At 45.6% G+C, this 16,065-nt stretch overlaps 1 protein-coding gene across 2 annotated transcripts in view; it reads right to left on the bottom strand.

Annotated features, from left to right (window-relative positions):
* The window catches only part of met (MET proto-oncogene, receptor tyrosine kinase), a 39,952-nt gene that overhangs the window by 14,320 nt on the left and 9,567 nt on the right, over positions 1-16,065 (bottom strand). For both annotated transcript variants that reach the window (XM_061252732.1, XM_061252733.1), the window contains exons 3-10: positions 11,510-11,701; positions 8,167-8,301; positions 6,383-6,556; positions 4,994-5,154; positions 4,467-4,569; positions 4,208-4,344; positions 3,250-3,414; positions 2,711-2,810 (exon numbers count right to left, since the gene is read on the bottom strand). In XM_061252732.1, the coding sequence (XP_061108716.1) occupies positions 2,711-2,810; positions 3,250-3,414; positions 4,208-4,344; positions 4,467-4,569; positions 4,994-5,154; positions 6,383-6,556; positions 8,167-8,301; positions 11,510-11,701 (1,167 nt within the window). The remainder of the gene's footprint in view (positions 1-2,710; positions 2,811-3,249; positions 3,415-4,207; positions 4,345-4,466; positions 4,570-4,993; positions 5,155-6,382; positions 6,557-8,166; positions 8,302-11,509; positions 11,702-16,065) is intronic.

The raw sequence follows: 16,065 nt of genomic DNA, 5'->3' as shown, positions 1-16,065 counted from the left end.
CTTGCTGTGTGGTGCTTTGTATAGATTCCACAATGGAGTCTTCCTGAAATCTACACATTATTCCTATTCCAGTTCCCATGGGACAGTACAGGAGGAAACGGCTTTGGCAAGACGGCTCAATTGAGCGGCAGGGAATGGCTTTCCCGCATTTGGGCTGATCTGACCCGGAACAAGCCCATTTATTCATCACAAAGACAGGTGGACTGCTTTGAGAGTATGTGAGAATGTGGGTTCTGTATGTCTTTGAACCCTGCATGATTTTCTTCCCGTGTCCCGGATAAGACAAGCATAAGTGTCAGCATGAGGTCCGCTGGGTCAGAACCAGTGCAAGAACATGGAGGTGTCCCCGGGGACCAATGCCGTTTTCGCCCAATTTCAGATCAGTCCTGGGGAATCAAGCGGAATTCACACAGGCTTTTACAGCTTCCTGCATTCACTGTGCCAGCCATTACCAATGAGGCATAGAATATACAACCACTGTGTCTGTAATGCAGCTGGGAAACTCAAACTGCTGGAAGTATCTGGTTTTCCCAAGATCTGGGAGAGAGATATACAAGGAGCTTAACATTTTTTTGTTATTTAAATAATGTTTGAGTTTGTTTTCTGAAGACCTATGAATACATCACCTTGCCATTATCGTTTTAAATATTTATGTAATTTACATAAACGTAAACATTCAAAAATGACGCTAAGTGAGTTAAAAACACCAAACATAAATCAAACAGATGATCTTGAAATGAACATCTGAGTGATGCCCGGTCCTAGGTTGTTTTTTGTGTTCTTTGGTAGAGAGGGTTTTCAAATAGAAGGCTGATCATGACTCTCCACTCCAGTCACAATGCCATATGTCCATTCCACACCCGGACTATTCTTTGTGATCAAAGCCTGTATCAAGTGGCCATGTGGCCTAGTCCATGCCCAGTAATCAAGAGCTTTTACGGCACTTCGTGACAACACCCTGTGAACACGGAATGTGATGTAGATACACGCTGCACTTAACGGGATAACCGGAATTGTGCTCTCGGGAAGGGGCAAAGTAAGGAGCATCCCAGAAGAACAAAAGACAGCAAAGGCCATGATTCTGTAGGTCCCGTGAAGCCGTTTTGAGAGAATGAAACTGGATCCATAACAGATTCCTCACTGCCAGAGAACAAACCACAGCATTGATAAGGTGACCCGCGCAGACTGAAGACAGATCCACTTCAGTTACTTTTCAAATATCTGGAGATTTGGATCTGCCGTCATGGAAGACAAAGACAGCCTTCATGATAGCTTATCTAAATCACTTACGCTGTCCTGGAGAATTACTCCAAACTGTTAATAGAAAGAATTTACAAAGCAACAGCTGTTATGCTTAAAGGATATCCCACATTGGACTATTAGGGATGTCATCCTACAATAATATCATTTGTAACGTTACCTCAAAGAACTCAAGAGTGTCTGTCAACTGAAGCTGAGTGTCACTTTACTGTCAAAGTGGAAATGGGAACATTTTAACTATAATTATTTCATCTTCTTTTTAAGTTTACTGACAGATGTGCTTGGCAGTCTAGAGCCTGATATAAAAATCTTGGCATGGTTTCACTGACTAATATTTTCCTCAAAGAAATTATCATGAAAATTTATGGGCAACTTATGGAACTTCAATCTTTATTATCGATTTATACAACTAGGCACATTAACCAAAGACACTGATGTTAAGTACTTTTCCCAAGAGTGTGACAGCAGTGCATCCCCCAGGATTATTTCAACTTGTTTACAAGTACTTATCTTTACGCATTCTGGCTCACAATAACCCTGACACTATCAGCAATGACATTGCTTCCAGGGTCACTGCCTTGAGTCCAACCAGCAAATAAGCGTCTTCACGGTCCACAGTAACAGGGAGAAATCTAGTGTGGATGTATGGGGTCCACAGTAACAGGGACATTCTGTAGGACCACAGTAACATGGTAACATGGAGGGAGGTTCTGTAGGTAGGGGCCACGGTCAGAGTGAGCTGTGCAGTGCTCTCATAAGTAGCCAAAGATTGTGGCTCTTTAGGGGCTGCGGTGACAGGGAAAATGTGTGTTTCTGGGTGAATTACTGCCCTGAGGCGTCTGAGCTGAAGCTGTGTCGATTGCTGGTGCGTTTTCTGTGTGCCTGTTGCGTGCTCTCCATGTGTTTCCTGTGAATACGGGGTGTGTTTTCCGTGTGCTTGGCACATATTTCAGTGAATGTCTCTCAACAGTGCCATGAGACTTTTCCAAAGCAAGCCTGAACCAAGCAGGAATCATGTGATTAAAATCTTTGTTGAAATAGGCAGAAAACCCTTGACTGCTCCTCAACCTCATGTCCTTTGCTCCGCTGAAGGTGCACCTGTCTGAAACAGCTTCTATATTTTGGAGGAATTGCATTTCAAAAGTGCCCAAGAAACACAAGATGCAGTATATGTAGTTTTACAACACATCGAAAACCTTTTTCTAAATCAAAGCATAACATTGATAGGCTGTGACCCTGTGGCAGTGCTAGTGATCCTGTGCACATAAACTACGCACACAGGAGAAACAGATACCCTCTCTGCTGCTCTTTACGAACGATGGCTAACTGGAGCACACAGTACAGCTCACATTTCTCCTCCTTTCTTTCTAGCGGCCTAATGGCTCTAGCACAAGCCTGACAGGGAGCGGAAGGCATTCTGCACGGGCAGATCTCTGACCGCCACACTCACCACCTGGAGGACCTTCCTGCCATGCTGCGTAGTGATGAGCATCTGTGGCTGCAGCGCGGAGTGCAAGTAGGCACCGTGCACGGAGACTGTGCTTCCTCCACTGCGGGGGGCAAATGGAGAAACCTGCTGTTAGGGGCTTTCGCTTCCAGCGCACGGACACGGTTCCTGCCTTTGTGGAGAACTGTGTGGGAAGCCTTCCGCGCTCCCCCCTTTCTGAAGGGGCGCTTTCTCTTTCTCCTCCAGAGCCCCTCGTCTTTCATCGCTTCCTTCACGGCCCCTTTCTCTGGGGCCGGCGGGGAGCACGAGCACAGGGTTAGGGTTACGCCGTCTGACGTGGGGGAGGAGTGCGTATGGCGAGAGGCGATGGATGACGGGGAACAGTTAGGGTGAGGCATCATGGGCAATGGGACTGACTTTGGGGTGAGCAGCTGTAGGTTATGGAAAACTTGGGATAGTTTGGTGAGTAACAGGCTGCGGTGGGTTGAGTGTGTGGTACCTTCGAGTGGTATGGGGCGACAGTGGTGCATCAGCCCACCCACCTGATAAAGGAACGGGATGGCTGGAACTTAGAGATAAAGGGGTCTTCGTTGTAGGTGAAGCTGATGGGCGCTGTGCGGATGGCTGCGTCGATTTCCAGCTTGACCGGCTGCTTGGCAGGAGAGGACTGAGCCGGGGTTTTGCACACCAAAGCGTTGCGGGATACACTGCATGCAGAGCAGAAAAGGAACGAGTCAAACTCCAAGACAACCAGGAAAACAACTGCTACACTCATGAGTCACTTATTTCATGGTTAACTTCAAAAGAAGATCATAAGTGGGGGTACGTTTATTTTGCCCTGCTGTAAAATCCAGTCAGCATGGATTTTAGGAGTCAGCATGACCAGCTTGGGTATGACCTGGTCAACCAGCTAGTGCTGGTAGCTTGTCTGAGCTGGTAGCTGGTCAACCAGCAACCAGCTGTTTCAAAACATAGCTTGAGCTGCTCAAACCATGTCAAGCTGGCAGCTGATCTGAACTGGTCGACCAGCTAAACCATGTCAAGCTGGCAGCTGATCTGAACTGGTCGACCAGCTGCCAGCTGTTTCAAAACCTAGCTTAAGCAGAGTGGACACATTTATTTGCTTCATAAAGACTTAAAAATTGCTGCAGTGAACTCGACCTGCAACTAGAGCTGCAAGTTTAATTCCCAGGTGGAGCAATGCCATTAGTCCCTTTCAGCAAGTTACTTAAACTGCTTCAGTAAATAAACAGCTGTACACATGGATTGTATGCAAACTGTAAACTGTTTAAGTTTCCCTGGAAAGGACCGTCTGCTAAATGGCTGTAAAATGTAAATGTAACATAAGCCCCAAAGCCCTATTATAAACATTCCTCACTTCAGAGCCATATCACAACTGTTTGATGTCATTAAGAGCCGCTTGTTACCTGAAGAGAGTTAATTAACTGTCTTCGGCTTGTACTGCTACTACTGCAGACCGAACATTGAGGAATTCCTCACCTCTGCAGCTCGCACACTGCGTTTCCAACTGTGACGCGTCTCCGGGTTCCGCTGTCCAGAAAGTCTCCTCGAACGGTCAGCAGAGTCCCTCCAGATTTTGGCCCAAACTCTGGGAAGATTTCTCTGATAAAAGTGTTCTAGAGTGCAGAAAAAAACGAGGAGAGGATATTTTTAACATTCATAGCATTATTCATTTTTTTCAGCAGGTGCCAATAGAGAACTTGCAGAACTCAGTTTGATCAAATTTTTGTGCCCATACCACCAATGAGAAGCCTTCTTTTTGAACTAGCTCCTTTCCGCTGTGTACACTGATGGTGTGGTTCTTCTGAGAGGCCTTCGCTATGCCTGGTTTACAAACCAACCTGTAGAGAGAGAGAGCAAAGTCACAAAACCAGCGGTGGACAAGATGGCTGTTGTGCTCTGCTGGAGTAAACATTTGGAGTGCCAAGGCTAATCCAAGGCTAATCTAATCATGTCCAAAGCTCAGCACGCTTAAAGAGGATATTTATGTGGGAGAAGGAATGAGCGTACCACCACAATGGGCATGATAATTCTACGGCACAAAGGGCTTTCAATGTCAACAATGATTGATGGCATCGTGATTCAGATTAGATAATTGAAAGTTTAAATACAGCAATTTTCTCTCGATTACCCATTAAACAGTCAGCAAAGTTTTTTCGGAGGGGGGTACCCCTCTTGGACAAAAACAGGTTGGAACAACTGTGCCTCTAGTGAAAGATGATTCTGCTGTCCAGGAAGACTACATAAGATATAAGGACTTCTCACCGATTTCCGTTGCTTTCCCGCGCATCAAGTTTGCATGGGGTTCCACCGATGTTGATCCTGATCAGACCCGCGTCGAACCTCTCGCTTTTATTGAATCCAAAATCCCTGCCACAGATGGTTAGCTTCGTCTCTCCTCCAACAGGGGCATTCGTAGGGGAAATCTACACAGTACAGAGACGCACAAACTGCTGTTAAAGAAAAGCACATAAACAGGGTATTTTGAAGCCTCTTACTCCATGCAGTGCATGCTGTATGGCAGGTCAGACTCTCGCTGTGCTCTTCATTCATGTTTATGATAACACATGCATTCCAATACGGTTACCCTGGCAGTTTATTTTGTTGCTGTGGACAAATTAACAGCAAGGGGTGCACCAGTAAAAGCCTTTCCATTAAAAAACACCTGTCCTTTTGTGTCTGTGGAAGTGGAATGATCGTGAAAGAAGGAAGAACCTCTGCAAAACAAAGGCTGACGGCTGTGGAAAGGTCCTTTTAGATCTTCTGTTTGTGGTCTTTCGCCTGTAAAGCTCTCCCACTGAGAGACACTTTGTGGCACAGTGCAGTTTCCAGACAGTCAAAACCGTTCTTCGATTCTTCTTAGGTGCCTCCCCTGAGGCTCTTTATAACTCAGGGCTGGTTAACATGTTTTGTTTAATATTGGCTTCATTTTCTGGCTTCTTTCAAATATTTTCCGCAAAAATAACCTCTCCACGAAAGCAGAAGTCAGGGACCGATGAGAGATGGGTAGTAAAAATAGGGCTGGCCTCATGGGTTGAGCTTGCTAAGACTGTTCCACGGTTGACTCCAGCCTGGCCCAGGGAGGGAGGGTTTCAGCCAGCCGAGAAGACGATATTTCAACCAGCCGGGTCCACTGGGCGCTCATGGTTCACCTGCTGCACATGTCCACTGACTCACATGTGTGTCTGAGCTCTCCCGGATCAACAACGGAGGCTACGATCAATGAGGAAATGCAATGATGAAAGTCCTAATAGGCTCAAATGAAATAATCTGGACAGATCGTCACTACCATCGATAGTGTGAGAGGAGTAACACAAAGGCAGGCACTTGCAAAACCTGCCACATCACAAGATAATGGGACTGCAACATGGGAAAGAATCAACAGCCCTGTGTACGGAATGCTTGAAGGCTAAATAATGTAATTCACATACATACATGAAGTATGAGTTTTATGTTCATGGAGATAGTGTGGTTGCCGGCAATAATACGGGCCTACAGATACAATATAGCAATAGAGAAGTAACCATCATCAGTTTGTCTCAGACAGCGTGAAATCAAAAACACTCCATACAACAAGCCGCCATTTTCTCCTCTCCGTGTCGCAGGGAGAATTTCCTACCCCTGGCCCTCTGCAGTGTTGGCGTGTGCCGTTACCTGGGTGATGATGGGGGGACAGGCATCCTCAGTCCAGTGTGAGGTAGGGCACTGAACGGATCGAGAGCAGCGGTTACCACACCAGCCACAGCCCATGAAGGCCGGGGCCAGGAGACAGGAGCTGCAGGACCACAGCTGCTCGCAGCCTGGACCCCCCAGAGGGACCTTAGTGATCTGGGCCAAAAACGAAACGGATCAGGAAATAATGAACACCACGACAGTTGACAGCTGACACCTTAGCAAAATACTGTGAAATATCTGTGTGGCTTGTCCTGTGATGAAACAGCAGATCAAGACAATAGAACGATAGAACTCGCACTGCATTGTTTATCTGTCTGACAAAAGAAGTCTGTTTGTAGGCCTAAAAAGCTTCTCTTGTTTTTTGTTCAATCAGTGTTTTATTTAACTTTATGTTAAATATTTTTATTTTCTTTTTTCATCAGAGGGCAGGGGGAAAGGACAGGAGGCATTGACGGTTTCATGCGATCTTGTCAAAATCGGACTCCTTTCACCCTGACAAAGAATCCTTTCAATCTTTGCTGAGTGGAAAAAAGAAAGTTAAAGAGAGGAGGGGGGCACAGGGGAGGCAGGTAGAGAGAGGGGTGAGTGAGAGAGAGAGGGAGGGTTAAGATTTTGTTGCTCACTCTTCTTTTGATGGCAGGCTTACTAATGTCTTGGCACCCCTGAGAAATGGGGAAGTCATCACATAGCTTTGGTGTGACGGCTGATCAACACCTTCTGTTTTTTACATAAAATCAGCAGGAATCCTGTCCACTCAGTTCTGGTTGTCTGCTCATTTCTCTCAGCCAGCCTCTCTCTCTCTGTCTCTCTTTCTCTCCGTCTCTCGGTCTGTCTCTGTCTCCCTCACACACGTACGTGTCATTGCAGCAAAAATATTACATATACAATATACAGCCGAATATTGAAACAGCAACATGTTAAAAACAGCCTTCAAATGTTTAAAACAAATACTTTCAATATAATACATGCTATAAAGGCATGCTATGCAGGATTGTTTTCCCTTGCTGTGGTCTTGTGTTTACAATGAAAGACATCTTCTCCTTCACCTTCAACCCTGCCCGCACACATATTACAAATATATTACAAATCCGTTTGACTGTTTTTATCAGTATATCTCAGTTTTTCAATATCTGTTTCCACAGAGGAAAAATTCAAAGGTTCATGTTTATTTTTGGAATGAGCCCCATTGCTTTGTCATTTTGCTTCGCTGTCCTTTTGCTTCTTCACTTACGCTATTGCTGTAGCTAGCTAGATACAAATGCTCTGCTGAAACCTGACGCCACCCCACAGGATCTGTAACCCCTCTGCACACAGAAAAGAGGCCACCACACCCAAAAACATCCCAAACACATTTTAGAAGAACAAATAGGTATAGCGACATGAATTTGGCAAAGGTGCAAAAGATTGCCGGACTTGCCAGTGCATCATAGTTAGGCGTTAGCATGGTTATTTTATAATATTTTCAAGGTAAAAATCCAGCATAATATGCCTTTAAAACATAAGCCCTCTCAAAATCATATTGGCAGTCAAAGGAAAGATAGTTATAACAGTAATTTCATATTTTATATTCTTGGCATCACATCATATTTTTATGAAAAGGGGCGCGGTGTCAAATTTAATCAAGCAGGCTGTGACCTCAAGAAAGTCTTGTAGATCTTTGATCTATTCTCTAGCAGGGTCTGAAAGTGGCATCTCCCTTTCGTGCCAGACGCTTTCATTTTTGAGAAATGAGAAGGATTCTGCAGTGGGTCCAAGTCATTCACCTTGTTTCCTGTCACCAACAATACGGAGGCATTGGGCCACGGGGCGGGCAAGAGCAGCACCTCAGGGGACACCCGCTGCTCGTCCAATCGGAAGTTCACATGGGCCACCCTTTGTCTGGACCGGGAAACCACCACCTGGTATTGGACAAGAAGAGAGATGCATTTATTTACAGCATAGATTCGCCATCTCACTCCTCTCTCCACATCTCTCAATAGGACATGTATGGGTGCAGACAGAACAGTACAGGTAGCTGAGTGGTGGGTTTTGTATGTACTTTGACAGGAAAGTGGAGCATAGCCATACTGTAGGTTACTAAAGCAGATCATCTCATCATTAGATGGAAAAGAACTGGTGAGTCACTGTCTGCTGGGTCACCCACTCTTGTGCCTTATCCCCCCTTATTCAATCCTTGCCATGGCACCTTCTGAGATACAGTATCCTTTCTCTATCTGTTACCCAGTCTGAATAAATGTTTTTAAAAAAATGCAAAAGGAGGGTGGGGCTGTCCGCCCTCCTTTTTATAAAAAGGAATCAAATTAGGGCTGAACAAAAACTGGGATGACTGAAATCCTTTGAATCCTTCAGGCATATTTTAGTTGATATGGATTTCATAAGTTGAGTTGGGTTTCAGAAAATACATTTTCAGTAGGCTTCGGTTTGATTCAAAGAGGTTAGACTCCTGAATATATATATTTTTTTTTACGAGATGAGACACACCCTGTTATGGATACCACGTTATCACAATAAATGGGAGTCAAATCATGTAGGTGAAGATCGAGGAAACAAAAGCCATAGCTTTGGGCGTGTGGAACACAAAGTACATCACGTATTCAACATGTCAGGAGGTGTCTTAGTATTACACACCTTTATGTACCCCAGGCAAGATTTATCATCTGTGGTTACGCTACGATTACATCTCTTCAAAGCTCTCAGCAGCAAAAACACCATTCAACGTGCGCCTCTGTAATCTCTACCCGTTTGTGTTCCCCCTGTCGTACAGCAGTGTGAATCCTATGGCCGTGAAATACAATCATATTCTCTGCTGTTCCCAAAAGGACAGGCAGAGAGCCAGGCGCGTCCCGAACATAAGCTCGAAGGTCTCTATACAGTGCAATACAGTGAGTCACCCGCTCGCTCACATTGAATAAAAAGAATGCCCGCATACCTCCACGTATCCCCCAAACAAAACCTGAAGGGGCCTAGGATGGGGGGTGGGGCCTAAGTCCACCCCTATGCCACATCTTGAAGAGACTACCTACCTATAGTATCTGCTGGAGAGGGTTTGCTGGAAATGCAAACATTCAATCGCACTGCAACACTAAACTCAGGGAACTGAACTGAGAAAGGACATAGAGTTAAACCAAACAAGGGTGCGCTGAAGTTGAAGGGCAGAATAGACCTCAGCCTGAAGACCTGAGATGTCTCACCTCGGCAGAGATGTCTGCTGCTTCCTGTTCTCTCAAAAAATACTGTAACATTGTTATGACATTAATGAAGCGTTGCAGAGGTGTTTTGTGAATGCTATGCTTGTCATGTATTGAGAAAATGAGTTCCAACAATGCTCTCCATGCCAGATCTTTTCACAATCACAAATGACTAAATATACAGGAAACAGGAACATTTTATCAAAGAAAAGGGACATCTGCAGTTTTAGATATTCTGACCTGCCAAAAACCACCACAAGCATAAGGAGATTACCATTTTATTGCCTAAACATTACTGATTCAGAATTCTGTCTGTGAAATCATATTCGCAATGGAGTTCATACTTGTTCATCAAACAAATCCATACGTGGGTATGAAGAAGCTATAGCTTCCAGATGAACTTGCTTAGTTCTTATTTGAGAAATGTGCAACTTATTTGGATCTGGGAAATTTTTAAATGGGAAATGTTGATACTGCATGACGGTCAAGAGGAAAGTGAAACACTGAATATATAATCAAATGAATATGTTTCTAAGACATTGTGCGGGACTCCACTTATATATGCTACAGTTTTTCTTTTCCAATGCACCTGTCACAGTAGGTGTACAGAAGCCTTTTTTATTTAGACTAGAGGCAAAAGCCCATGGGCAATCACAAGTTTCCACTATGGGGCAACGATTGTGTGAACTACATGTTATTGACTGAATGAAGGGAAACTGTTCAAAAAAGCCACAACGTTGGTATTCTCCACATGAAATTGAAAAAGAGCCTTTTCTAGTGGGGAGCACTTCCTGATTCTAAAGGCCACAGGGGACCTTTTCACAATCGCTATCGCTGACTAAAAGCATTTTTCTCTGGGAACAAAAGGTAAACAAATCCGTGGTGGTGGACGGGGCCGATTCTCACGCACGCCGTCAAGGCTGCGCTGCGTTTCTCTCGTGAGGACCTCCGGCACAATCCCGACAACAGCTGCAACCACGCGCCCCTTCCCACAGCCCGTTCCCGAGACAATGGGCGAGGAACGGCGACAGCTGCGGCCGCCCCGAAACGCGCCGGCGTGAAGACGTTGTCATCGAGGCCCAGCGCTCGCCATTAACTCGCCGTTCGCCTGTAAATCCGTTTCCGTGCAGCTGTCGAGCTTTTCTGCGCTACGCTTCTGCCCTTTTCTAACAGCATTTATGAAACAGGAGTACAGAGAGTGCAAAACCGCATCTGAAAGGAAGGAGGAAAAAACTCTGATGCTTATTCGTTTCTCAGTCTCAACCCATTCACCAACATCAGTTTTTATGTGCCCAGATTTATCATCAGATTTGTAAAATTAAATCTTTTTACAGGGAGTCAGGGAGAAAATTTCTCGGAGCCTGGTGGAATGACGTTGATAAAAGTGGTTTTGTTGGAACATGCAGCTGGTGCGGGGGTACTAAGAAAACTGGAAGAGGTGAGGTGGCTGTTCCGCAAAAACAGGAAAACGGCACGATTCCCAACCTGCCCAGGCACCTGCACCCGCCAACCCGCCAATTCTCTGCCTGCAGTTTCTCTGTTCACTTATGAATATCCTGCCCATTTGCATGCACAATAAAAAGGGAAACTGTCGAGTGCCATGGTAAGTTTTATACACATTAATTTTTCAGATTAAAGCCAAGTACAGCATAGGATTGTCAAGTGAGATGAATTGCCAGAAATGGTATGGTGGCTCAAAGAACAAACGCATGGTTTGGCTTTAAATTGAGAGTTGTTTAGGAAATCCAGGTCGAAATCAGTCTGTTTGTCTTATCATGCTCTGGTGAGTGGCTTAAGAATATCTTTAAACAATCGGAACTCAAGAGGCCGCGGTTACAGGAGTGGAACCAGTGATGTCATAGTCCCTCAGGTGCTGTGACCTCTTTGACCCCTGACGCTTTGACCCCGGATTGGGTACCTGGATGACTCGGCCCTCAGAGGTCCCCAGGGTGGCCACGGTGTCGTCCTGCATGGGGTAGACTGCGATGGACGTGAGCAGGACGTCGCTGAACTGGCCGCTGAAGTAGTCCAGCCGCTTCATGGTGCTGGTGACTTCCAGCTGGTAGCCCTGCCCGTGCTTCCCGCAGGTGTAGGAGTCGTCTGTGGAGGTCTGGAACAGAAAGGCAACGCAACGGGAGACCAGTCAGAGAGCGGCTAATTTCCATCAGCGGGATTAACGCATCGTCTTTCTGACATCTCAGACACGGCGCTTTTAATGACCTGTTCAGAGCAGCCGAAACTCAGACAGACAAAGGGCCTTTCTCCACTCGCTGAAGAACCCGTGGTTAATGCATTTAATGGGCAACTGGCCCAGAAGAGAAGGCCAGGCCCAAGAAAATATTTGAGGTCTAATATTCTGTTACATCTGGCCATCTCCTTAAACATGCCTTTGGCTCAGAGTACAGTGCCTAACTGTGCTGTGGGCGCACTCTGATAGCGCGTGTCATCCTCACAGATAGCTCTCCTCTGTGATCACAGAGCCAGGAATGCCTGGGAACCAGAGAGTGAAATCCTGCTGCACTCTGAACTTTTTCTCCCAGCTTTCCTGGGCTGAAACTCTCCGAGGTCACCTGCTACTCACTACGGGGCTCAAGTGGTCAAGTTGTTCTTGGTTCAGGATCATCAGCTCGTAGCAGAAGGTCATCAATAATTAATGAAACAAGATCCTGGCTTCGAGGCCGTGACTAAACTACTCTGTAAAGTACACAGGCAGTTAATGATTAAAAGCGGCCAGAGATACGCCGTTAGCAGTGTATTGTTTCAGAGGGAGGGCTTGAGTGCCCAGACACAACAGCTCTGGACGCTCAGAATTTGACCCAACACCCAAAGAGAAGTGGCCTAATCCCCGAAGGCAGACAGACCCGGGGAATATGAGAGGGTGCCTCGCAGGGGCACATTATTCTCTAGGCCGAAACAACTCCCCATGAAAACAGTGACAGAGGGACTGAGAATAACATAATCTATTACATAGCGCAGTTTCTTGAGTAACAAAATAGGCTAATGTCACTTTCAGTCAAATGTAAAGGAGATCTTTGAAGAACAATGGAAGAGGTTAATAAATCACAGTGACCTCTCTGTCGAGTGCTCTGCAGAAAACAAATATTGTGCAGGCCTCAGGCCCTACAGCACCTGTAACTGACACATCCTGCCCAAAAATCTCTTCCTGCTGCCTAAAATGTGAAAATATGAGGAAATCAGGAGAGAGGCATATAAAAACGGTCACACTAAAAATGTTGCTGTTCCACAGTCCAAACACCAGTTACTACCTTATAGGCAGCAGGGCAAATGTCTCAGTTTCAACCTGAATGGCTTTAATGTTCTGAAATCATTATGAGCCTGAAGAGAAGCCATGTAACACAAACTGCTTTTTAACACACTAAAATGTAACAAAGATCAAACTAAGAATTGTAATTTCTGGACCCCAGTAGAATTCCCCAAGATGGTTATATAAATATCACCAACTGTGAATATGAAGGATGAATACTGGGGAGAGAAAAACAGAAGTTACATTACATTACATTACATGTAGAAGTGGAGATTATTTTCAGAGCAGACAAAGGCTTTTGCATGTACTTTGAGCCTTTGTAGAAATGTAGAATAAACAACATTTCAAAAGAATGAAAAATAAATCCACTGGCCACCACTGCTTTTTCAAAGGGTGAATCTAGGATCATGACTGGTGATGGCACATTCTTTTATTGTTTTGACAGGCTTGGTTTGAACCCATTCTGTGTTATCCCAGATTTCTTGGGATGTTGAACTCAGTCTGACACACAGTTGACCAGTCTTGGAATCCCTGATGTTACCATGGTAGCAGCAGGCTGCGTGCATTGTGGGTTCATTAGCTGCAGTTATCAAGCGTCACTGGAAGCCCAAGGCCCCGGAAAGGAGGGCTTTCTCTACCTGCAAACAGTTCTGCCAAACCCATCCTACTTACCTAGGTATCCAGTTTCCAAAAACAAACAAATGGGGGCTTTATGCCTGTGACTTAAAAATAAAATCAGTAACAGCAACAACAACGCAAAGCACGTTCTAACACAGCATTGGAATCTCGTAAATCTGTGTGTCCTTTAGCCTGACCCGGGAGGATCCTGCTGTACGTTCTGGAAAATTCCATCTTCCTGGTCCCATTCAGACTTTGCAGCTTCTACTCAGTTACTCAAGACAAGACCTTTATGCACCAAGTCTAAATTACTCACGGTTTTGAGTGGAGGGGCTAAACACTTCTTAGGGTTCGTCACCCCTGGCCTAATATAACACGACCTTTGACCCCAGTACCGTCTGCACCACTGTGGCCTAGGTGAAGGGGGTGTCCACCTGGCCCCGTGAATGGCACGTCACATTGAAACCCAAGTCCGGAGGGAGGGCACTGGCAGACCGTGTGCAATTATGAGGCCTGGGGGTTATTAAGGTTGGGAGAACAGGAGAGGCTGACAATACCAGCGGATTAGAGGGCACTAACTGCGCAGCTGGTCTGGGAACTGTGTGCTGGCATGCATGGGGTCCTGCTGGGGGGGGTGGCAGGATGCAGCTTCAGTGTGCACAAGGGAGAAAGGAAAAGGCTCACACAAAGGGAGAAATGGAGCCAGCACAATATTAATATGTATTTACGTTAGAAACACAATTCACACACACTAACACACACCACTTTGTTCCAGTTGCAGACATATTGATAAATATGGGGAACACATCAGAAAGTGCAAAACAACCTGCTATAATGAGGACCCTCCCCCATTCTACATGTACACACACACACACACACACATACACACAATCCAGTCTGCACACTTATGTCCATTCATATACACATGCACACTACTGTAACTCACACACATGCACACTCACACATACTCACTCACATACATATGCACACCATCACTGCAGGCTTTAACTATTCTTTATCACAGCTCCTCACTTCATCAGGTATCATTTACAGAACACATACTGGACAACAGAAAACAATGCCCCCTGCCTAAAGCACTGTTTGAGTGTTTGATCCTGGGATTAGTTTCCCTTTGATACCAAGTCTCCATGTCAAACAGGTAGATGAGCCACCTGCCACCAAACAACCACAAGTCACAAAACACAGATGCACAGCCCAGATGAAAACCACCAATGCAAACCAAGATACAGTCAGAAGACACAGCCAGGGAACACAGGCAGAAGGCATATGCGGCAAGACAGCCACCCGAGTCTGATGCTAATAAACTGATAAATGACACCAATCAGCACAGGTAACATACTGAGTGAATCGGCAGGAAGCAGACCTGAAGACTATTGATTCCTCCAAGGAAATGAGGTGATTAATGTAGTGAACACATTGCCTGATTATAAGCACGAGCGGTTCAGATTTAGGCCTCCTGCTTGCAGGGGGGATGGGACATTCTTAATTATTTACCGCCCCCGCCACCCACGGCATCACTCCCCCTCCCCAAAACCAATGGCTGTGCTCTCAAAGTTTCCTCCAGGCCATGAGCTCGTTACTTACATCTGAGAAACAAGGCCAAAGGGAGCCAATCAATCCGTCATTGTGAGGACGGCCCAGAGAACCAAGCCTCGTTCCCCAGTGCAGCCCCACCCGATCCAGCAGGCTCTAGTGAAGCCATCCTTCCCATGATGCACTGCTCACCCTTAGTTCTCAATTTAAACTGTATTTACTCCCACATGGAACTGGCATGGGCCTAGCCAGGTATATACGTTGCCATGTACCATAAACTTTTTAAAGATGTAAAACCAATTTTCCATGTGTTGCTGCCGGCCCAGAAAACGTGTACGAAGGCCCCATTCTCTCACATTCTTATCTGCTCAAACAGTACAGATCACGTCTAAACTGATACATCATAGTCGTCCTTCTATACCTAGTGTATGTCCAAACATCACCACTCTATCGTGACAAAGTACAGGTCAGTTAACTCAAAATAACTGAAAGTGTGTTTATCAAAATTCTGGTCTATAAAAGTGCTACTTTTTGTGTTTGGTGAAATGATTGTGGCAATGTGGTGTATATTCCCAGCAGAAGTTGCGTACACAGGTGCAGTGTGTGGAGCTGTAAAAGGTAATGGGGGTGCTTATGCTATTAACAACGTGGAGGCCAGCACAAGGCTCGCTGAAGGTAACTGGATAACCTATTGTTGTAAATATGGTCGGGTCTCATGCTATGACATCTAACCCCAGCTTATCAGCGGAGGGTCAACAGTCTCTGGCTCAAAACAAACAGGCACTGGCTGGAGAGGCAGTGCTGAACTGTGTGAAGCTATCCAGCCCATAGCATATGGTGTTCCACGAAATGGTGTGTCAATACTCATACCGACACACACCACGGTGCCAGACAGAATAAACTAAATAAAGCACCCCACCGTACGTGACCAATGAGCACAGGGCGTGCGTAGGAGCTGGCACAGAGTCAGTACGATGAAGAAAACAGAGGCACGTACACATTTCAAAACACAGACATATAAAGCATGCACACGTACA

This window comes from Conger conger, chromosome 8 (assembly GCF_963514075.1).
Source record: "Conger conger chromosome 8, fConCon1.1, whole genome shotgun sequence".
Classification (NCBI taxonomy): Eukaryota; Metazoa; Chordata; class Actinopteri; order Anguilliformes; family Congridae; genus Conger; species Conger conger.
This window is presented reverse-complemented; position numbering and strand designations above follow the sequence as displayed.